The sequence below is a fragment of the Zonotrichia leucophrys genome, chromosome 26, assembly GCF_028769735.1.
Source record: "Zonotrichia leucophrys gambelii isolate GWCS_2022_RI chromosome 26, RI_Zleu_2.0, whole genome shotgun sequence".
Classification (NCBI taxonomy): domain Eukaryota; kingdom Metazoa; phylum Chordata; class Aves; order Passeriformes; family Passerellidae; genus Zonotrichia; species Zonotrichia leucophrys.
This window is the reverse complement of record NC_088195.1, coordinates 2451002-2473429: the sequence shown is the minus strand read 5'-3', so window position 1 is coordinate 2473429 and position 22428 is coordinate 2451002. Positions and strand designations below refer to the sequence as shown.

General features: G+C 45.8%; 1 protein-coding gene across 1 annotated transcript; it reads right to left on the bottom strand.

Annotated features, from left to right (window-relative positions):
• Nucleotides 1-15507: 15507 nt before the first annotated feature.
• Nucleotides 15508-22072, bottom strand: LOC135458036 (acidic mammalian chitinase-like). Its single transcript, XM_064732930.1, has 11 exons — nucleotides 21942-22072; nucleotides 21294-21323; nucleotides 20140-20341; nucleotides 19767-19823; nucleotides 19497-19662; nucleotides 19260-19384; nucleotides 19004-19127; nucleotides 18711-18896; nucleotides 17784-17903; nucleotides 17555-17696; nucleotides 15508-15845 (listed from the first exon to the last, which is right to left on the bottom strand). Exons 1-11 carry the CDS (start codon nucleotides 22057-22059, stop codon nucleotides 15592-15594), a joined length of 1524 nt encoding a protein of 507 aa, XP_064589000.1. The 5' UTR covers nucleotides 22060-22072; the 3' UTR covers nucleotides 15508-15591.
• Between the last annotated feature and the right edge of the window lie 356 nt (nucleotides 22073-22428).

The following is a 22428-nucleotide window of genomic DNA, read 5'->3' as shown; positions in this document are numbered from 1 at the left end:
TTCCTTCCGCCACTTCCTTCCGCCACTTCCTTCCGCCACTTCCTTCCTTCCGCCACTTCCTTCCGCCACTTCCTTCCGCCACTTCCTTCCGCCACTTCCTTCCTTCCTTCCTTCCGCCACTTCCTTCCTTCCGCCACTTCCTTCCGCCACTTCCTTCCTTCCTTCCTTCCTTCCTTCCTTCCTTCCTTCCTTCCTTCCTTCCTTCCTTCCTTCCTTCCTTCCTTCCTTCCTTCCTTCCTTCCTTCCTTCCTTCCTTCCTTCCTTCCGCCACTTCCTTCCGCCACTTCCTTCCGCCACTTCCTTCCGCCACTTCCTTCCTTCCTTCCTTCCGCCACTTCCTTCCTTCCTTCCTTCCTTCCTTCCTTCCTTCCTTCCTTCCTTCCTTCCTTCCTTCCTTCCCTCCTTCCTTCCTTCCTTCCTTCCTTCCTTCCATTTTCTCTGAGTTTGAGGCAGTTCTGGCTGGTTTAGTTTTCCACCCTGCATTTAGCTGAGAGCATTTTGATTTCATTTTTTTAAAAAACCCAACGAAAACCAAGCCAAACTCAGCAAATTTCTGCTCAGGGATTGGCCAGGCTGGGGCTGGAACTGGTCTGACAGGAACCAGGAGCTCACAGAGGCTCCCAAACCCTCCTGGCTGCCCAAATGAGGCTCCAAACCAGTCAAGCCGGAAATTTTACAATAAAATAAAAATAAATTTAAATACATTTAAAAAAAAAAAGAGGAGAACACTTGGCACCCAACCAAGGGTTAAACCCGAGCTGCTCTCAGGGACTGAGGCTTTGCAAGTCAGCAGCTCGGGGTGTTTCATGTTCAGTTCCCACGCCGCTCTTGGGCTCTTTGTGGTTTTGGTTTGTTATTTTTTAGGGTGACGACACCCTCAGTCTGCAGTTTGTAGGGCACGGGGCACCAACCCCAAATGCCCTGGAACCCCAGCAGAGGCAGCTGCCCACACAGGGGGACTCTGCATCCCCTGTGCCCAGCAGGAAAACAGAATTCAGAATTAACATAATTAACATTTAATTAACATTCAAATCCTGCTCTTCAGTGTAAAATGTAAAGTGTAAAATATAAAATGTAAAATGTAAAGCATAAAATATAAAGTGTAAAGTATAAAATATAAAATGTAAAATTTAATATATAACATATATAATACATTATATATTAATGTAAAATGTATATAATATATTATAAATACATACAAATTTATGCAATATAATATATAATATGCAATAATATATTTACATTAATATATAAAATATAAAATGTAACGTATAAAATGTAAAATGTAAAATGTAAAGTGTAAAATATAAAATGTAAAGTATAAAATGTAAAAGATAAAATATCAAATGTAATGTATAAAATATATAATACATTATATATTAATGTAAAATTTATATAACATATAATACATACAAATTTATGTAATATATAATACACAATAATATATTTACATTAATATATAAAATGTAAAAGGTAAAATGTAAAAGGTAAAATGTAAAATGTAAAATGTGAAATATAAAATGTAAAGTGTAGAATGTAAAGTGTAAAATATAAAATGTAAAATAAATATAAAATATAAAGTATAAAATAAATGTAAAATGTAAAATATAAAATGTGAAATATAAAATGTAAAGTGTAGAATGTAAAGTGTAAAATATAAAATGTAAAGTATAAAGTATAAAATATAAAATGCAAAATGTAAAATAAATATAAAATGTAAAGTATAAAATAAATGTAAAATGTAAAATGTAAATTGTAAATATAAATATAAATATAAATATAAATATAAATATAAATATAAACCATATAAAATAAATACATAAAATATAAAATATATTTCTTTTTCCAGGGCAAGCTGGCCCTGGGAGCAGCAGCCGCAGTGTTGGCTCAGGAGATCAAAGCTCTGCAGAGCCCTGGGAACCGAGCCGGGCCCAGGGTGAGCCGTGCCCGCTGTGCCCCACCCCAGGCTGCGATCAAATCTGCCCCAGCCCGGGGCAAACAGCACGCGGGGGCACAGGCGGGCACAGGCAAATTGCCCTCGCTGATTGCTCCTTACCAGGGCGCGGCTGCCGTGCCAGGCCTTGCCCTTTCCCCTCTGCAAACTGCGGGGATAAACACGGAGCGCCGTCAAAACAGGCGCTGCCTCCCTCCCGCACACACCTGGGCACAGGGGCGGTGACACCGCGTCCTTGGCGCTGCCACTGAGACACACACACACAGAGATCCAAAAATGTGGGAAAATTTGTGGGAAATTTATTCTCAAGGATGGAGAAAACCAAGCCTGGGAGATGGCACCTCCTGTTTCAGGCAAAAAAAACCAATCAGGACACAGCAGTGGTCTAAAATTTCTCCCCTCTCCCTGAATATTTCAGGTTAAAAGCAATCAGGACACAGCAGTGGTGGGATAAGGGATCAAAATTTCTCCCATCTCCCAGAATTTTTAAGGCCAAAAAACCAATCAAGACAAAGAAATGGTGGGATAAGGGACTAAAATTCCTCTCATCTCCCTGAATTTTTCAGGCTAAAACCAATCAGGACACAGCAGGAATGCACAGGACCAAAATTCCTCCCATTTCCCTGAAATTTTCAGGCCAGAAACAATCAGGACAAAGAACTGGTGGGATAAGGGACACGCCAAGTCCTTGGCACTGCCACAGAGACAAACACAGACAGGAATACAGGGAAAATTTGGGGTCCAGGATGGAGAAAACCAAGCCTGGGAGATGGCACCTCCTGTTCCAAGGCAAAAAAAAAATATCAGGACACAGCAGTGTTGGGATAAGGAACTAAAATTCCTCCCTTCTTCCTGAATTTTTTAAGCCAAAAAATCAGGACACAGAAGGAATGTGCAGGACCAAAATTCCTCCCAATTCCCTGAATTTTTCAGGCCAAAAAGCAATCAGGACACAGCAGTGGTGGGATAAAGGACTAAATTTTCTCCCCTCTCCCTGAATATTTTCAGGCCAAACCTCCCTCCTCGGGTCTGTCTCACACCTTTCCTTCTAAGGCAGCCTGGACTGAAGGATTTCCCCTTTCCCTGCTGACACACAGCTACGAAAAACGGATTTTTTCTTTTCTTAGAAACGAGAAGTACAAAAATAAAACCAACAAAGAAAAAAAAAAAAAACCCAGACCTCCGGCTGAAACCACAAGACAGGAATTTGATTTTTTTATTTTTTTTTTTAAGGTGCTGAAAATGTAACTGGGCTGCCAAAGAGCAGCTCAGCCAGGCTGGGAGGAGCTCCCCATTGCCCAAAATCTGCATTTTTTTGCCCGTTTTGAAGAGAGGGGAATGTGTGGTGCAGCTCCGTGGCAACCCCAATGCCTGCCACCAAATTTGGATTTATGGTATTTTTAAATAACAGAATTATTATTAAATGATTATCAAATTATAAAACTATTAATTAAATAATATTATTAAATTATTAAATATTCTTATATAATAATTATTAAATTGTCAATAATTTTAGTATTAAAATATTAATTATTATTAAATATTATGAAATTATTTTCAAATGAAAGAGGAAATAGTGAAGAGCATCCCGAACAATAAGAAAATGCCATTCCAGATATCCCAAATAGCAAACACAGGCACAGCTCTGAACTGAGCTACATAAATCCTTCCTGAGGAGCTGCTCCATCACTAAAAATATTGAATAAAGAAATTCAGGGAAGAGGGATGGACAGGGAATGGGAGAATTAAATATATGGAATTGAGAAAATAAAGTGGAGGAAGAAAGGGCCTGATGGAATGGCCCAGTGGAGTGGGCAAAAATAAAAATAAAAATAAAAATAAAAATAAAAATAAAAATAAAAATAAAAATAAAAATAAAAATAAAAATCCCCCATAAATAAAGGGCTCTGAGGCCCCTGATCCCACTGAGGGGTCGTTCCCATTTGGGATCAGGGACATTAAAACGGGAATGGGCCAGCAGAGCAGGGAAAAATAAAAATCCCCCATAAAGGACTCTGAGGCCTGAGCTGAGGATCACATAAATCACAAAAATCCCCATAAATAAAGGGCTCTGAGGCCCCTGATCCTGAGCTGAGGATCACATAAATCACAAAAATCCCCCATAAATAAAGGGCTCTGAGGGCCCTGATCCCACTGAGGGGTCGTTCCCATTTGGGATCAGGGCCATTAAAACGGGAATGGCCCAGCAGAGCAGGAAACTCCTCTATAAAATCCCCCATAAATGGCTCCAAGGCTCTCCCCTCCCTCTGCCCTTGCCGAGATAACCCCATGGCCGTGCCCTTGGAGCCTGCAGAGGCTGGAAAGGCAAACAGAGCTTTAAAAGGGTCTCAAATTCCAACCTCCCACTCCCTCCTCCTCCTCCTCAGGAGAGCTCCTGAGCTCCTCGCACAGGCCCCAAAGGCCTCTGGAGCAGAAAAATACAGCTAAAAATATCTCCCACCCCCTCACCCTGCTGGATCCACAGCCCTGAAGGGTTTTCCTTGGCCTCTGGCCACGTTTGTCAACCATAAATGAGATTTTTTTTCACTTTATTCCCCCAAGGCTGTGCTGTGCTCCAAGCGCTCTGCGCTCTGAGCTCCTCAAATCTCCCAATTTTGAGGCTTTCTTGCCTCATTGTGAGGGGTGAGCAGAAAAAAACCCAACTAAAAATATCTCCCACCCCCTCACCCTGCTGGATCAAAACCCCTGAAGGGTTTTCCTTGGCCTCTGGCCACGTTTGTTAGCCATAAATGAGATTTTTTTTTCACTTTATTCCCCCAAGGCCTTGTTGTGCCCCAAGCGCTCTGCTCAGGAATCCCAGCTCTGAGCTCCTCAAATCTCCCAGTTTTGAGGGGTTTTTGCCCCATTGTGAGGGGTGAGCAGAAAAAAACCCAACTAAAAATATCTCCCACCCCCTCACCCTGCTGGATCAAAACCCCTGAAGGGTTTTCCTTGGCCTCTAAATGAGATTTTTTTCCCTTTTATTCCCCCAAGGCCTTGTTGTGCTCCAAGCGCTCTGCTCTGGAATGCCAGCTCTGAGCTCCTCAAATCTCCCAATTTTGAGGGGTGAGCAGAAAAAAAAACAGTTAAAAATATCTCCCACCCCCTCACCCTGCTGGATCCAAACCCCTGAAGGGTTTTCCTTGGCCTCTGGCCACGTTTGTTAGCCATAAATGAGATTTTTTTTTCACTTTATTCCCCCAAGGCCTTGTTGTACCCCAAGCGCTCTGCTCTGGAATCCCAGTTCTGAGCTCCTCAAATCTCCCAATTTTGCAGCTTTTTTGCCCCATTGTGAGGGGTGAGCAGAAAAAAACCCAACTAAAAATATCTCCCACCCCCTCACCCTGCTGGATCAAAACCCCTGAAGGGTTTTCCTTGGCCTCTAAATGAGATTTTTTCCCCTTTATTCCCCCAAGGCCTTGTTGTGCTCCAAGCGCTCTGCTCTGGAATCCCAGCTCTGAGCTCCTCAAATCTCCCAATTTTGAGGGGTGAGCAGAAAAAAAAACAGTTAAAAATATTTCCCACTCCCTCACCCGGCTGGATCAAAACCCCTGAAGGGTTTTCCTTGGCCTCTGGCCACGTTTGTCAACCATAAATGGGATTTTTTTCCATTTTCCTGGCTAGGCTGTGCTGTGCTCCAAGCACTCTGCTCAGGAATTTCAGCCCTGAGATCCTCAAATCTCCCCCTTTTTGAGGCTTTTTTTTCTTTTTTTGAGGCTTTTTTTTCTTTTTTTGAGGCTTTTTTGCCCCCCTGTGAGGGGTGAGGGTTCATTAAGTGGAGGTTTTGGCTGAGGAAAAATCTGGAATTGCTCCTGCTGATCCACAGCAAGGCCTGAAATGCAGGAATGAGCTGAGGGAAGAAGGGAATAAAGAAAAAAAATCCAAATTTCCCTTTGGGTTAGTGCTGTTTTGGGGTAGAGATAAACCACAGGGATCTGATGGATTTTAGAAGCCATGAAAGGATTTTAGAAGTCATGAAATTCCTTCATTTTCCCTGTGGATTCCCTGAAATTCCCTGATTTTCCCTGTGGAGCAGAGGGTGATGCTCAGAATTTCCTCACCCCAAAGCTGAGTCCCCAAGCACAGCACAAGAATAAAACCACAGGGAATTGATGGATTTTAGAAGCTCCCAAAGCCATGATATTCCACATTTTCCCTGTGGACACCTGGATGTGGAACAGAGGGAGCAGAAATTTCCTCACCCTTAGAATTTTCACTCAGAATTTCCTCACCCTAGAGCTGAATCCCCTTTGCTCCCCCTGTTCCAAGCACAGCCAGGGTAAAACCACAGGAAATTTATGGATTTTAGAAGCCATAAATTCCCTGATTTTCCCTGTGGACCCGAACCTGGATTTTTCCCAACCACTCCTCAGGTTTAATTCGCTTCAGAGCTGAAACAAGAGAAACAAAAATTACTTTTTTTAACAAAAAGGAAGGGAAAAATTGGAAAATTTGAGTCGTTCTCCACCAGCCTTTCCCCAACAGCAGCAGCACAACAAGGTCCACTTCAAAAGTGTCACCTGAGCCACACCTGACCTGAGAAAATCATCAGCAGGGCCCCTGGGGATGCTAAAAATTGCCCCCAATTACTCTGTGGGCTGCTAAAATTCGGCATAATTGCCTTAATGACACCTAATGGCAGCTGGGCTATGCAAAGAAAGGCAGCACACGTGGGATGAAAAAGGCTCTGACCACATCTGGCCCAGGGTGAGAAGCTCCTGCTGGTCCCACTCTGCTCCTTGCCCTGCCCAGCAGGTTCCAGAAGATCAAAGCCCTGGGTGTGATCCTCGATTTTGGCTCTCTCCAGTTTGGGATAAAGGGATTTTCCAGTATCTCCCAGTGTCCTTCAACTGAGGCCTGTGTAATCTGATTTCTTTCTTTTTTGCTGATTTGTTTTCTGGCTTTCCTTCTTCTCCAAAAGATGAAAACCTGGGTATGATCCTCATTTTTTGCTCTCTCCAATTTGGGATAAAGGGATTTTCCAGTATCTCTCAGTGTCCTTCAACTGAGGCCTGTGTAATCTGATTTTTTCCTGCTGATTTCTTTATTTTTTGCTGATTTGTTTTCTAGCTTTCCTTCTTCTCCAAAAGATGAAAACCCTGGGTATGATCCTCATTTTTTGCTCTCTCCAGTTTGGGATAAAGAGATTTTCCAGCATCTCCCAGTGTCCCTGTCCTTCAGCTGGGGCCAATTCCTACTCCCCTTTTAAGCTACATTTATTTTTTTATCCCCTTTTATTTATTATACCCCTTTATTTTTATCCCCTTTTATTTTTATCCCCTTTTATTTTTACTCCCATTTAATTTTTAGCCTCTTTTTTTATCCCACTCTTTTTTATTCCCCTCTTTTTACCCCCTTTTATTTTTACCCCTCTTTTTTATCCTCTTTTAAGACCCATTTATTTTTATTTTTAATTCCCATTTATTTTTATCCCCCTTTATTTTGTATCCCCCTTTTATCCCCTCTTTATCCCCCTTTATTTTTTACCTCCCTTATTTTATCCCCCTTTATTTTTATCCCCCTTTATTTTTTACTTCCCTTATTTTATCCCCTTTTATTTTTATCCTTTATTTTTTACCTCCCTTATTTTATCCCCCTTTATTTTTTACCTCCCTTATTTTATCCCCCTTTATTTTTATCCCCCTTTATTTTTATCCCTCTTTTTTCCGCTTATTTTATCCCCCTTTAATTTTATCCCCCTTTATTTTGTATCCCCCCTTTATCCCCTCGTTTATCCCCCTTTTTTTTTTCCTCCCTTTTTATCCCCCTTTATTTTTTATCTCCATTTTTATCCCCTTTCTATCCCCCTTTATTTTTTACCCCCCTTTTATCCCCTTTATTTTTTACCTCCCTTATTTTATCTCCCTTTATTTTTACCCCCCTTTATCCCCTTTTTTACCCCTCTTTTTTTTTTACCTCCCTTTTTATCCCCCTTTTTTAATCCCCCTTTTTTCACCCTTTTATTTTTCTAATCCCCCTTTCCCAAGCATTTGAAGTCGCCAATTCTCCTTTACTCCCTCACAAACCTTCTGAACCCCCCCAAAAGTGCCCCGGTTCTCCTTCAGGACTCAAAACTCCCAAATTTTTTAGGAGCCAAAGGATCTTTTATCTTTTCCCTTTGCAAAGAGGCCACAACTGCTTCGGAGAGGCCGAAATGGGGAGGAAAAAAAAAAATCAAATTTAGAAAGAATTCTGGCGCAGAATCCCACCCTCAGCAGCAAAACGCTTCTTAAAGAGAAAGGAAAATATTGTGCTGAGCACAGGGAGGGGGTAAAAACAACCCTGGAGTGTTTATCCCTGGAGCTGACAGATCCCAGCTGTTCCCAAATCCCAAATTCCCAAAAAAGGGCCGCGCTTCCCTCTCGCCTGACGCGGCCCCGCGGACGTCAGCGGGAGCAGCAGGGAGCTCCAAAACAAATGACGTGGGAGCAAAAGCTGCCAGGGAGGGCTGGAGAACAGCCAGGCTGCCAAAGATGGAGATCCTGACGGAATTCCAGCCCTGGGGAGCCCCGGGAATGTCGGGGGGCCGCTGGAGAGGGGCTGGGCCTGGAGAGGTGAAGCCTGGAAGTGAGGAAGGAGTGGGAGAGATTCAGTCCAGGGAATGTGGCAGAAAATGGGGAATTGTCAGTGGGAAAAGAGATCCCATTCCGTGTTCTGTACGGGACCAGGGGCTCTGGAACACAGCCAGGCTGCCAAAGATGGAGATCCTGACGGAATTCCAGCCTTGGGGAGCCCCAGGAATGTCGGGGGGCCGCTGGAGAGGGGCTGGGCCTGGAGGGGTGAATCCAGCCTGGAAGTGGGGAAGGAGTGCGAGAGATTCCGTCCAGGGAATGTGGCAGAAAATGGGGAATTGTCAGTGGGAAAAGAGATCCCATTCCGTGTTCTGTACGGGACCAGGGGCTCTGGAACACAGCCAGGCTGCCAAAGATGGAGATCCTGACAGAATTCCAGCCCTGGGGAGCCCCGGGAATGTCGGGGGGCTGCTGGAAAGGGGCTGGGCCTGGAGAGGTGAAGCCTGGAAGTGGGGAAGGAGTGCGAGAGATTCCGTCCAGGGAATGTGGCAGAAAATGGGGAATTGTCAGTGGGAAAAGAGATCCCATTCCGTGTTCTGTACGGGACCAGGGGGTCAGGATGCCAAAGATGGAGATCCTGACAGAATTCCAGCCCTGGGGAGCCCCGGGAATGTCGGGGGGCTGCTGGAGAGGGGCTGGGCCTGGAGGGGTGAATCCAGCCTGGAGTGAGGAAGGAGTGCGAGAGAGACAATCTCTGTTTTCCTGGCATAAAATAGAGAATTGTCAATAGGAGAACAAATCCTGTTCCTAATGTACAGAGCCAAGGGGTTTTGTCCTTTATTTCTGTGGGAGAAGTAAAGAAGTGAGAAATTGAAGAGGAGAGAGGAACATCCAGGGAGAGGGGGATGAATCCAGCTGGAAGTGGGGAAGGAGTGGGAGAGATTCCGTCCAGGGAATCTGGCAGAAAATGGGGAATTGTCAGTGGGAAAAGAGATCCCATTTTGTGTTCTGTACGGGACCAGGGGCTCTGGAACACAGCCAGGCTGCCAAAGATGGAGATCCTGACGGAATTCCAGCCCTGGGGAGCCCCGGGAATGTCGGGGGGCTGCTGGAGAGGGGCTGGGCCTGGAGAGGTGAAGCCTGGAAGTGAGGAAGGAGTGGGAGAGATTCAGTCCAGGGAATGTGGCAGAAAATGGGGAATTGTCAGTGGGAAAAGAGATCCCATTCCGTGTTCTGTACGGGACCAGGGGGTCAGGATGCCAAAGATGGAGATCCTGATGGAATTCCAGCCCTGGGGAGCCCCAGAATGTCGGGGGGCTGCTGGAGAGGGGCTGGGCCTGGAGGGGTGAATCCAGCCTGGAGTAGGGAAGAAGTGGGAGAGATTCCGTCCAGGGAATGTGGCAGAAAATGGGGAATTGTCAGTGGGAAAAGAGATCCCATTCCGTGTTCTGTACGGGACCAGGGGCTCAGGCTGCCAAAGATGGAGATCCTGATGGAATTCCAGCCCTGGGGAGCCCCGGGAATGTCGGGGGGCTGCTGGAGAGGGGCTGGGCCTGGAGGGGTGAATCCAGCCTGGGATGGGGAAGGAGCGCGAGAGAGACAATCTCTATTTTCCTGGCATAAAGTAGAGAATTGTCAATAGGAGAAGAAATCCTGTTCCTAATGTACAGAGCCAGGGGGTTTTGTCCTTTATTTCTGTGGGAGAAGTAAAGAAGTGAGAAATTGAAGAGGAGAGAGGAACATCCAGGGAGACGGGGATGAATCCAGCTGGAAGTGGGGAAGGAGTGGGAGAGATTCAGTCCCAGATATCTGGGAAAAAATAGGGAATATCTGGCAGAAAATAGGAAATTGTCAGCAGGAAAACAGATCCTGTTCCATGTCCCAGTTTTGTTCTTTCTTGTGAAAGAGAGAAATAAAGGATTGGGAAATAGGAGAGAACAGAGGAACAGCCAGGAAGACGGGGATGAACCCAGCCTGGAAGTGAGGAAGGAATGGGAGAGATCCAGCCCAGGGAAGGAAAAGTCCACATTACAAACTTCAAAAGATCCATTATTAGATCAGTGGGGAAAATAATCTAAGTATCAGTTCTTAATTAAATAGTTTAGTATTAAAAGATCTTGTAACAAATAAAATCATTTCACTAATAAAAAATAATAAACACCTCGATCTGATCATCTCAAACACCTTCAATCCCAACCTCAAAAAACAAATACACCCTCAAAAGCCATAATCCCCTAACCCTCCCCCTCGAGACATTCCCAATTTCTGGCTTCGTTCCTTAATTTTCATTCAGGTTTTTAATTAATTTCCCTTAATTTTTCATTTTGGGTTTTTCCCTGCTCTGCTGACTGAAGCATTGCTGAGGGAACAGGAAATTCTGTTCCGAAATAAAAACCTTGAGGGGGATAAAAGGGTGGTGGGAGATAAACCCCATCCAGCAAGGTTTGGAAGGAAAATGTGTGTCATTTCCAAACAAGATGATGTCCCTGCCCCAGTGAAGGTCACCTTAAACCCCGCTCAGGAAAGCTGAACTGGGGCTCAGCCTGACTCCAGAGCTATTTTAAACCCAGGGAGGTTGAAGGGCACCTGCTCCAGCAGGGAATGTTTTATTTAAAGGCTATTTGGTTGCTCAAGCTGGGCTCAAAATGTCATTAAATTATTAAAAATCCTTTTTTTTTTTTTGTTAATTTTCCATGCCATGTCATTCGTATCTTCCCCTCCAAGTTGTGTCTTCCTCCTTGATTTTTATCCCTGATTTTGCAACATCTGTCAGGTTGGTTTGGGCCTCTTTTGGTCCTTTGCACTGCACCTCATTTCCTCCCAGACCATTTTCTTGTAGTCACTAAATAATCCTTTATTTTAACCAGCAGGAATTTATGGATGTGAATGAGAGGAGCTCACACCCTGTGCTGGGGGGATGTGATGATCCACACCCATTTTTAAACCCTTTTATTTTATTTTTTGGGTTTTTTTTTTTTTGCTGGAAACATGGGATCAGCTGGGTTGTCTGTGGTAAATATTTCATGGGAAGCTGATCCAGCCTCCCTGCCCAGATGGCTCCAGCTCTGGAGCAGGGATTAGGGGGCACAGGCAGATGTTGCCTCAGCACAAGGGTTTAAACTGGGATTAGATGGGCTGGGATGGGGCTGGGGGGCAGAGAATCCAAGGAGAAGGAGAAGGAGAAGGAGAAGGAGAAGGAGGAGGAGGAGGAGGAGGAGGAGGAGAAGGAGGAGGAGGAGGAGGAGGAGGAGGAGAAGGAGAAGGAGGAGGAGGAGGAGAAGGAGGAGGAGAAGGAGGAAGGAGAGGAGAAGGAGAAGGAGAAGGAGAAGGAGAAGGAGAAGGAGAAGGAGAAGGAGAAGGAGAAGGAGAAGGAGAAGGAGAAGGAGAAGGAGAAGGAGGAAGGAGAAGAAGGAGAAGGAGAAGGAGAAGGAGAAGGAGAAGGAGAGGGAAGAGGAGAAGGAGAGGAGAAGAGGAGAGAGGAGAAGGAGAGGAGAAGGAGAAGGGAAGGAGGAGAAGGAGAAGAGAGGAGAAGAGAAGGAAGGAGAAGGAGAAGGGAAGGAGAAGGAGAAGGAGAAGAGAAGGAGAAGGAGAAGGAGAAGGAGAAGAGAGGAGAAGGAGAAGGAGAAGGAGGAAGGAGAAGAGAGAAAGGAGAAGGAGAAGGAGAGGAGAAAGAAGGAAGGAGAAGGAGAAGGAGAAGGAGAAGGAGAAGGAGAAGGAGAAGGAGAAGGAGAAGGAGAAGGAGGAGACGACGACGACAGCGCACACCCAGATTCCTCCATCTTGCCTCCTAAACCCCCATTCTAAAAACCCCAAAATTCTACTTTTTCACCCTGTGACAAATTCACCATCATTCTATTCAAACTCCTGTGGCTCGTAACTCCTCACACAGAGTTGGTAATTGTTTCCAAGGGCTAAAATCAAAGGCACAAAAGGTGGTTTTGACTCCGTGCCAAGGTCTCCGAGCCCCTTGCCAGGGCCTTGAGTCACCCAGGAACGTGCTGGGTTCCCACAGCCCAGCAGAGCCGGGGTTATTTGGGGAACAGGACGGGCAGAAATTGAGCTGGAGCTGTTTCACAACACCCGAGAGAGCTCGGGGTTTGCTCACAGAGCAGGGAAATGAGGAGCGGGGAAAGACGTGAAAGATGGGAGGGACGGACAATGGGAGAGGGCATGGAATCATCAGGGGGAAATTTCTGGGCGCTCCTCGAACATCCCCGGGGACAAGAGGGGGACAAAGGGGCCTGGAGGAGCCAAAAGGGGGGGTGGCTGCAGGATTTCGTAATGGGCTGAGTCAGAGCCGGCATTTCTGGGAAGGAGGGAGGGAGGGAGGGAGCAGGAACCGCCCCCGGCAGGGCCGCGCTGGGAGCGGGGAAGCGGCGCTGCCGCCGGGGCCTGTGGGGAGCCGGGGAGCGGAGACCCAGGGGGAGGTGGAGCTGGGACTGGGGCTCGAAAATACAGACACTTATAGTTATAGTTATAGTTATTTCTACTTATATTTATACTCATATTTCTATGTGTATTTCTGTTTCTAGTTATAATTCTATTTCTATTTATTTATGGGTATAGGTATAGTTGTATTTACTGATACTATTTATATCAATATATACTTATATTTATACTAATATTTCTATTTCTATGTATATTTCTATTTCTAGTTATAATTCTATTTCTATTTATTTATCCATATTTATGGGTATAGGTATAGTTGTATTTATTGATACTACTTATATCAATATATACTTATATTTATACCAATATTTCTATGTGTATTTCTATTTCTAGTTATAATTCTATTTCTATTTATTTATCCATATTTATGGGTATAGGTATAGTTGTATTTATTGATACTACTTATATCAATATATACTTATATTTATACTAATATTTCTATTTCTATGTATATTTCTATTTCTAGTTATAATTCTATTTCTATTTATTTATCCATATTTATGGGTGTAGGTATAGTTGTATTTATTGATACTACTTATATCAATATATACTCATATTTATATTAATATTTCTATGTGTATTTCTGTTTCTAGTTATAATTCTATTTCTATTTATTTATCCATATTTATGGGTATAGGTATAGTTGTATTTATTGATACTACTTATATCAATATATACTTATATTTATACGAATATTTCTATGTGTATTTCTATTTCTATGTATATTTCTATTTCTAGTTATAATTCTATTTCTATTTATTTATCCATATTTATGGGTATAGGTATAGTTGTATTTATTGATACTATTTATATCAATATATACTTATATTTATACTCATATTTCTATGTGTATTTCTGTTTCTAGTTATAATTCTATTTCTATTTATCCATATTTATGGGTATAGGTATAGTTGTATTTATTGATACTATTTATATCAATATATACTTATATTTATACGAATATTTCTATGTGTATTTCTATTTATCCATATTTATGGGTATAGGTATAGTTGTATTTATTGATACTATTTATATCAATATATACTTATATTTATACTAATATTTCTATGTGTATTTCATTTTCTATGTATATTTCTATTTCTAGTTATAATTCTATTTCTATTTATTTATCCATATTTATGGGTATAGGTATAGTTGTATTTATTGATACTATTTATATCAATATATACTTATATTTATACTAATATTTCTATTTCTATGTATATTTCTATTTCTAGTTATAATTCTATTTCTATTTATTTATCCATATTTATGGGTATAGGTATAGTTGTATTTATTGATACTATTTATATCAATATATACTTATATTTATACTAATATTTCTATGTGTATTTCTATTTCTAGTTATAATTATATTGCTATTTATTTATCCATATTTATGGGTATAGGTATAGTTGTATTTATTGATGCTACTTATATCAATATATACTCATATTTATATTAATATTTCTATGTGTATTTCTGTTTCTAGTTATAATTCTATTTCTATTTATTTATCCATATTTATGGGTATAGGTATAGTTGTATTTATTGATACTATTTATATCAATATATACTTATATTTATACTAATATTTCTATGTGTATTTCTGTTTCTATGTATATTTCTATTTCTAGTTATAATTCTATTTCTATTTATTTATCCATGTTTATGGGTATAGGTATAGTTGTATGTATTGATACTACTTATGTCAACATATACTCATATTTATACTAATATTTCTATGTGTATTTCTATGTGTATTTCTATGTGTATTTCTATGTGTATTTCTATTTATATTTATATTTATATTTATATTTATATTTATATTTATATTTATATTAATATTTATATGTCTATTTCTATTTATATTTTATGTATATTTCTATTTCTATGTATATTTCTATTTCTATCAATATCTACATCTATATCCACATCTATATCTATATTTATGGGTATAGGTATTAATGTATTTATTTATACTATTTATATTTATATTTATATTTATATTTATATTTATATTTATATTTATATTTATATTTATATTTATATTTATATTTATATTTGTATTTATATTTCTCCACTGAGCTGGTGGGATTCGGAGGGAGAGGAGCTTTCCTGCCTGTCCCAAACAGGAAGAATGGCCTTTGGTGGAATGGGATGAACTTTAAGGTTTCTTCCAACCCAGCCCACTCTGGCATTCCATGATTCCATGTCTCCCACAGGCTTTAAAACCCTGGAGAAACAAACTCTGCCTTTATCCTGTTTTTGGGTTTTTTTGGGTTTTTTTTGCCTATCAAAGTGCTCTATTTCTATAAAAAACTGCTAAAAAAATTCCTCTTCGCCTCAGATGTGGATTTGTGGCTGAACAAAGAGGAACAACAACTCAGTTTTCTGGCCTGCAACCACTTTTCTTCTCCGAATGTTGCCGGAAAAATCTCTGAAAAACTCCTGGAAAATGCCTCCACCACGGCTGGGAAGAAGAGCAGGCAACATTGACACCTGCTGTCGGGAATTTTAACAGCCACGCACTCCAGGATTCCCTGAGAGCCATGAAAATACAAAAAAAATAGAGTTCCGACAGAGAGGATTGCTTTGAGAAAGCTTTATTTAATCACGATTATTGCACACAATGAAATCCGAGGGGTGGATTGGCTGGGAGAGGGTTGGCGATCACTAGGGCCAGTTGCAGCAGGAGCAGGCGGGGTCGAAGACCAGCCCCTGCTCGCAGCTCTGCACGAAGGTCTGGCCGTTCAGGCAGTTGTAGAAGTTCCTCCTGTTGTTGGGGTCTGCGTAGATCCCGTTGGGTTTCCCGGCACAGAATCCAGAACCACCGGAGCCACCGGAGCCACCGGAGCCGCCGGAGCCGCCAGAGGTGGTGGTGGGAGCCTCAGTGATGGGAGGAAGGGGCTCAGAGGGGGGAACGCAGTCTGGAATGCAAGAATTCAACCAGGAAAAGATTTATTTTAATGTTCCTGGTGTTTCACACCTCCATAGGAATGTTGGGAGGCTCCATCAAGGAGCTGCTCCTGTTGCTGGTGGTGGGAACCTCAAATGGGAGGAGAGGTGGACACAGTCTGGAATTTAGGCAGGAAGGGGTTGGAAGTGTTTGATTCCACTCCATCCTTCATAGGAATTTTGGGAGTCTCCATGAAGGAGCTGCTCCTGCTGGAGCTGGTGGTGGGAGCTTCAGTGATGGGAGGAAGGGGCTCAGAGGGGGGAACACAGTCTGGAATGCAAGAATTCAACCAGGAAAGGATTTATTTTAATGTTCCTGGTGTTTCATCCCTCCCACACCTCCATAGGAATGTTGGGAGGCTCCATCAAGGAGCTGCTCCTGTTGCTGGTGGTGGTTGTTGGAGACTCAAATGGGAGGAGGGGGAACAGAGTCTGAAATTTAGATTGGAAGGGGTTGGAAGTGTTTGATTCCACTCCATCCTTCATAGGAATTTTGGGCGTCTCCATGAAGGAGCTGCTCCTGCTGCTGATGGTGGGAACCTCAAATGGGAGGAGAGGTGGACACAGTCAGGAATTTAGGCAGGAAGGGGTTGGAAGTGCGTGATTCCTCCTCATCCTTCATAGGAATTTTGGGAGTCTCCATGAAGGAGCTGCTCCATGAAGGAGCTGGTGGTGGGAGCCTCAGTGATGGGAGGAAGGGGCTCAGAGGGGGGAACACAGTCTGGAATGCAAGAATTCAACCAGGAAAAGATTTATTTTAATGTTCCTGGTGTTTCATCCCTCCCACACCTCCATAGGAATGTTGGGAGGCTCCATCAAGGAGCTGCTCCTGTTGCTGGTGATGGGAGACTCAAATGGGACGAGGGGGAACAGAGTCTGGAATTTAGGCAGGAAGGGGTTGGAAGTGTTTGATTCCACTCCATCCTTCATAGGAATTTTGGGAGTCTCCATGAAGGAGCTGCTCCTGTTGCTGGTGGTGGGAACCTCAAATGGGAGGAGAGGTGGACACAGTCTGGAATTTAGGCAGGAAGGGGTTGGAAGTGTTTGATTCCTCCTCATCCTTCATAGGAATTTTGGGAGTCTCCATGAAGGAGCTGCTCCTGCTGGAGCTGGTGGTGGTGGGAGCCTCAGGGATGGGAGGAAGGGGCTCAGAGGGGGGAACACAGTCTGGAATGCAAGAATTCAACCAGGAAAAGATTTATTTTAATGTTCCTGGTGTTTCATCCCTCCCACACTTCCATAGGAAGCTCCTCCATCAAGGAGTTGCTGCTGGTGGTGTTGGGAGACTCAAATGGGAGGAGGGGGAAACACAATCTGGAATTTAGGCAGGAAAGGGTTGGAAGTGTTTGATTCCTCCCCACATCCTTCATAGGAATTTTGGGAGTCTCCATCAAGGAGCTGCTCCACAAGGAGCAGGTTTGTTTTAACGTTCCTGGTGTTTCATCCCTCCCACACCTCCATCAGAAGGTTGGGGGTCTCCATGAAGGAGCTGCTCCATCAAGGAGCTGCTCCTGCTGGTGGCAGTGGGAGCCTCAGTGATCTGAGGAAGGGGCTCAGATGGGGAACACAATCTGGAATTTGGGTGGGAAAAGCTTCAAAATGTTTCACCCCTCCCACAGTCCTATAGGAATTTTGGGAGTCTCCACCAAGGAGCTTCTCCTGCTCTCCTGGAGCCACTCACCGCCGCTCTGCAGCCCCAGGCCCTTCTTCAGGCTGGAGATCAGGGGGTATTTGCCTTCCTTGCAGAAGTCCCCAGTGAAGTCATCCATGTCCAGGGCCCACACCATGGCTCCTCCAAAGTTGTTCTTCTTCAGCCAGTCCACCTGTGGGGAGGAAAATCCTGATGAGCCCCAGGAACTGATCCCACAGGAGAATCCAGCCCCATCCCAGCTCCCAGCACTGCCCCAGACCTTGAGGCCAAAGCTCTTGATGTTGTCGTAGCCGACCCATTCGTTGGCCTTGTAGGCGTAGGGGACGTCCTGGGGTTCATCCCAAGCCTGGGTGGCTCCAGAGCTCAGCAGAGAGCAGATCTAAGGAGAAGGAAGCAGGAATGTTATCCACAAAAGGGAAAATCCCAGGCTCTGCTCTTGCCTTGGGTTCATCCTCTGGTTTTGTGCTGCCACCCCATTCCCTGAGTGCACAACTCCATCCTGGTGATTCCATGGAGAGCTCTGTGCCTGAGCCATGCAGAGAACTCCATGGGAGCTTCCTGATCAATTCCTTCAAATGGAAGCTTCCTGAACAATTCCTTCAAATGAAAACTCCATGGAAGCTTCCTGATCAATTCCTTCAAATGAAAACACCATGGGAGCTTCCTGATCAATTCCTTCAAATGGAAACGCCATGGCAGTTTCCTTATCAATTCCTTCAAATGAAAACTCCATGGGAGCTTCCTGATCAGTTCCTTCAAATGGAAACACCATGGGAGGTTCCTGATCAATTCCTTCAAATGAAACCTCCATGGGAACCTCCTGATCAATTCCTCCAAATGAAAGCTCCACGGGACGTTCCTGATCAGTTCCTTCAAATGAAAACTCCATTTGAGTTTCCTGATCAATTCCTCCAAATGAAAGCTCCACGGGACGTTCCTGATCAGTTCCTTCAAATGGAAACGCCACTGGGAACTTCCTGATCAATTCCTTCAAATGAAAACACCATGGGAGTTTCCTTATCAATTCCTTCAAATGAAAACTCCATGGGAGCTTCCTGATCAATTCCTTCAAATGAAAACTCCATGGGAGCTTCCTGATCAATTCCTTCAAATGAAAACCCCATGGGAGCTTCCTGACCAATTCCTTCAAATGATCTGAGTGAGGAATGTGATGGAACATCCTTACCTCGTAGTAAGCCAGAGTTCCAGCCTCCCTGGTGTAGGGTCCAGCGGGGCCAGGGCCGGATGCTGGAGCTCCAACAGAGGTGTCAGATGGGTTCTGCAGGGTGAAGCTCTTTCCATAGGTTGGGAATCCCACCAGGAGCTTCTCAGCTGGGGCACCATTGCTCTTCCAATAATTCATGGCGTATTCCTGCAAGAAACCAGTCCCACTCAAGCCTTTGCTAGGATTTGTGGGATGAATTCCTCGAAATCTCACCCAGGATCTGGGAGCTGTGGGTGCCCCAGAGAAGCACTCACAACGTTGAAGTATTTGTAGTCGCCGCTGTCGGCAGGGCCGGCGAACAGGGGGCTGTTCTCTCCAGTGTTCCTCTCCCAGGAGCCATGGAAGTCGTAGGTCATGACGTGGATGTAATCCAGGTACCTGCAGGGAGAGGGGCTCTGTCCTCACCTGAGGGCCCGGAGCTGCCATCACCCCACCCTCAGGGGCTCTTTCACCTCATCACTGCCAGGAAATCCCTCAAATCCCACCAGGGACCCCAGGTTTGTCACTCACTTGCCAATCTCAGCGATCTCGTAGCCAGCCTGGATGGTGGAGAGTCCAGCAGCCACAGCAGCAGTGACCATGAGCCGGGGCTTGTTGCTCTGCTTGGCTTCCTGCTCGAAGGCTGCCACCATTTCCTGAGGGACCCAAGGCACAGCAATCACCTGCGGGCTCTCAGGCCTGAGGCTTTGCAGCCACCCAGGGCTCAGAGGCAGAGCTGTGGCCAGCAGGGCCTGGAGCCAAGCCCACCTTAACCAGCACGGTGAAGAGAGACTTGTCCTGGGCAGGGCTGCCCCTGGAGCCGGGGTATTCCCAGTCCAGGTCCAGCCCGTCGAACTGATACTGGCGCAGGAATTTGATGACGGAGTTGATGAAGGTCTGGCGGTTCTCAGGAGTGGAGACCATGGTGGAGAACCTGGGCAAGCAGAGCGGGAGAGAGGTGGGGTTCCCATGGAGCCCCTTCCCCTTCTCATTTTGTTCCTACGTTGCCATTTAGGGCTGGAAATGGTTTGAACTCACTTGGCTGTGCCGAAATTCCATCCTCCAATGGCCAGCAGGGTCTTCAGATCTTTGTTCCTGAAGGGGAAGAGGCAGGAACCTGAGTTATTGCATGTCATAAAATCATAGAATGGATGTCCACAGCACCCCTGAGCTGCTAGCCCCATGCTCAGAGGATGGGGCTGGGACCATGTCCTGGCTTGGCTGTGTCACTGTCCCTCTTCACTCAGCATCCTTGTCACCAAAAAGGACAGGGAGGGAGCAGAGAAGGGCAGAGAAGGGCACAGGATGGAGATGGAGCAGAGAGGGGCACAGGAGGGAGCAGAGAAGTGCAGAGAAAGGCAAAGAAGGGCACTGGAGGGAGCAGAGCCCTGCTGGGGCTCCCAGCACTCACTGGTTCTTGAGGCCATTGAAGGACTTGTAGAGCGTCTCGTCGTTCCACTCGTAGGTGGTGATCTCGTTGTTGTTCATGCCGGCGAAGGCGTAGATCAGGTGGTTGCACAGGCAAGGGTCGACATTTTCAGGGGTGAACTTGCCCAGGCCTGGCCTGTACTGGGCCCAGTTGGTGAAGTAACAGGTCAGCACATAGGCAGTGCCTGCGGGGAGACAGCGGCCATGGAGGGGCTGCAGTGCCCGGCACGGCCCGGCCCTGGGCACGGCATCGCCACTGTGGGCACAGCTCCTGTGCCAGACTGCAGGGCAACATCTGTTCTATTGCATCTGGATGGCAGCTGCCTTCTGTCAAGTGGGCAGTTTGCCTTATCTCCTCCCTCAGGAGGGACATCTGCTGATAACAGCTATTTACTATCACTGCATGGCTGATAAGAACCACAGCATCCCACTGGGAGATGCTCTGCCCATAAAGAGGAGCCAAGCATTGCTACCCAGATATAATCTGGAGATTCTGGAACACCAGCACGGCTTCTCCACTGGATTGCCCAGAGGAGCAGCAGCTGCCTCTCCTTCCCCTGGATCTTCAGAGGCAGAGACTGCACCTTTCTCCAGGATCCCTGCTCCAGCAGAACCAGCCCTGACACTGCAGGAGGGCTGAGCCACAATTCCAATGGCACTGCTGCCAACAGCCTGACCCACAGGCTGTCAGGTTGGGTTCTGACTCTGTCAAAGTTGTTTTAGCTTACTGCATTGCTTATTTTATCCTTTTATTTCCATCCCTATTAAAGAAAAGTTATTTCCTCTCCCATACTTTTTACCTAAGAGCCCCTTAATTTAAAATTTACAGCAGTTCAGAGAGGTGAGGAAGGTTCGCATCCGCCATTTCAGGGGAGGCTCCTGCCTTCCTCAGCAGACTCCTGGCTTTCCAAACCCAGACATCTCCGTGTGCGGGGCACAGCTCGGCCAAAGGCAGCGGGGCCGGGCACCCTGGGCACCCTGGGGCACCCTGGGGCTCCCTGGGGCTCCCTGGGCACCCTGGGGCACCCTGGGCACCCTGGGGCTCCCTGGGGCACCCTGGGGCTCCCTGGGCTCCCCCCAGCCCCGCAGCCCCAGCCCTTCCTCCCCGGCTGGCCAGGGCTGGCTCAGGGCACCTACCGAGCTGGGCGTTCAGCAGCAGGGCCAGACCTGCAGGGCACAAGGAAACAACAACACACGGTCACTGCTGGGCCTGGGCAATGCAAACCCTGCAGCAAGGCTCTGCTCACAGGCTCAGGCACAAGAGTTTCGCTAACATTTCTCCAAGAACTTCATTTCTCCAATGAAATAATGTAAAAGGATGGAGAACACCCCAAACCGATGCCAAAGGAATAATTTGATCTTTAAGTTTATGTCTAAAAGCGCATTTCAATTGCAGCCTGCAATGAACTCTGTCCACGCTCAGGCACAAGAGTTTCACTAACATTTCTCCAGGCACTTCATTTCTCCAATGATTTCAGGTAAAAGCACCAAAAAGAACCCAAACAGATGCCAAAGGAATCATTGGGTTTTTAGGTTGAAGTCTAAAAGCACATTTCCATTGCAGCCTGCAGTGAGCTCTGTCCATGCCCAAAGCAGAGCAGATCCCCAGCCCCAGCAGCGCTAAAGAAGAGAAATTTCCCTCCCCAAAGGAAATTGAGAAATCTCTGACAGAAAAGAGAGAGCAGCGCTTTCATCCCTCCCCCCGCCGGGCAGGCAGCCGAGCAGCAGTGCCAGAGCCCCCACCCTGCTCAGGAGGGCACAGAGCTCCAGCCCAGCAGCACTCACCGGTGAGCAGAGTGAGCTTGGCCATCCTGGACCAGACTGATGTGCTCGGGCTCTCTGCCTCTTTTATACCCTGCTCCTCTCTGCTGCCAGCGTGGGACCCACAGCGATGGACAAACATTGCGCAACTTGGCAGGGAGCAGTGTCACCAAACCTGTCACCAGCACAATGGGCCCGGGCTCTCCAGCCGCAGGGGTCACTGCCGTGGGGCTGTGCCACGTCCTGGAGCTGCACGGGCAGATAAAGAGCGGGATTAGATTGTGGGATTGTCCAAATGTTGTTCCAACAGCAGCTCTGTTGTCCCCCGATGGCTGCAGGGGTGACCTTGTGCTGTCCTTGAGCCCTTCCAGGGGCTGGCACTGCCCAAGCCCAGCCTGGGGGTCCCTGGTGGGAGCGGCCCCAGGCAGGGCTGAGCGGGGCTCCGGCTCCAGCCCGGCCACTGCTGGGGCTCTGCGCTCACTGCGGGCTCTGGGACAGAGGGACCCGGGGG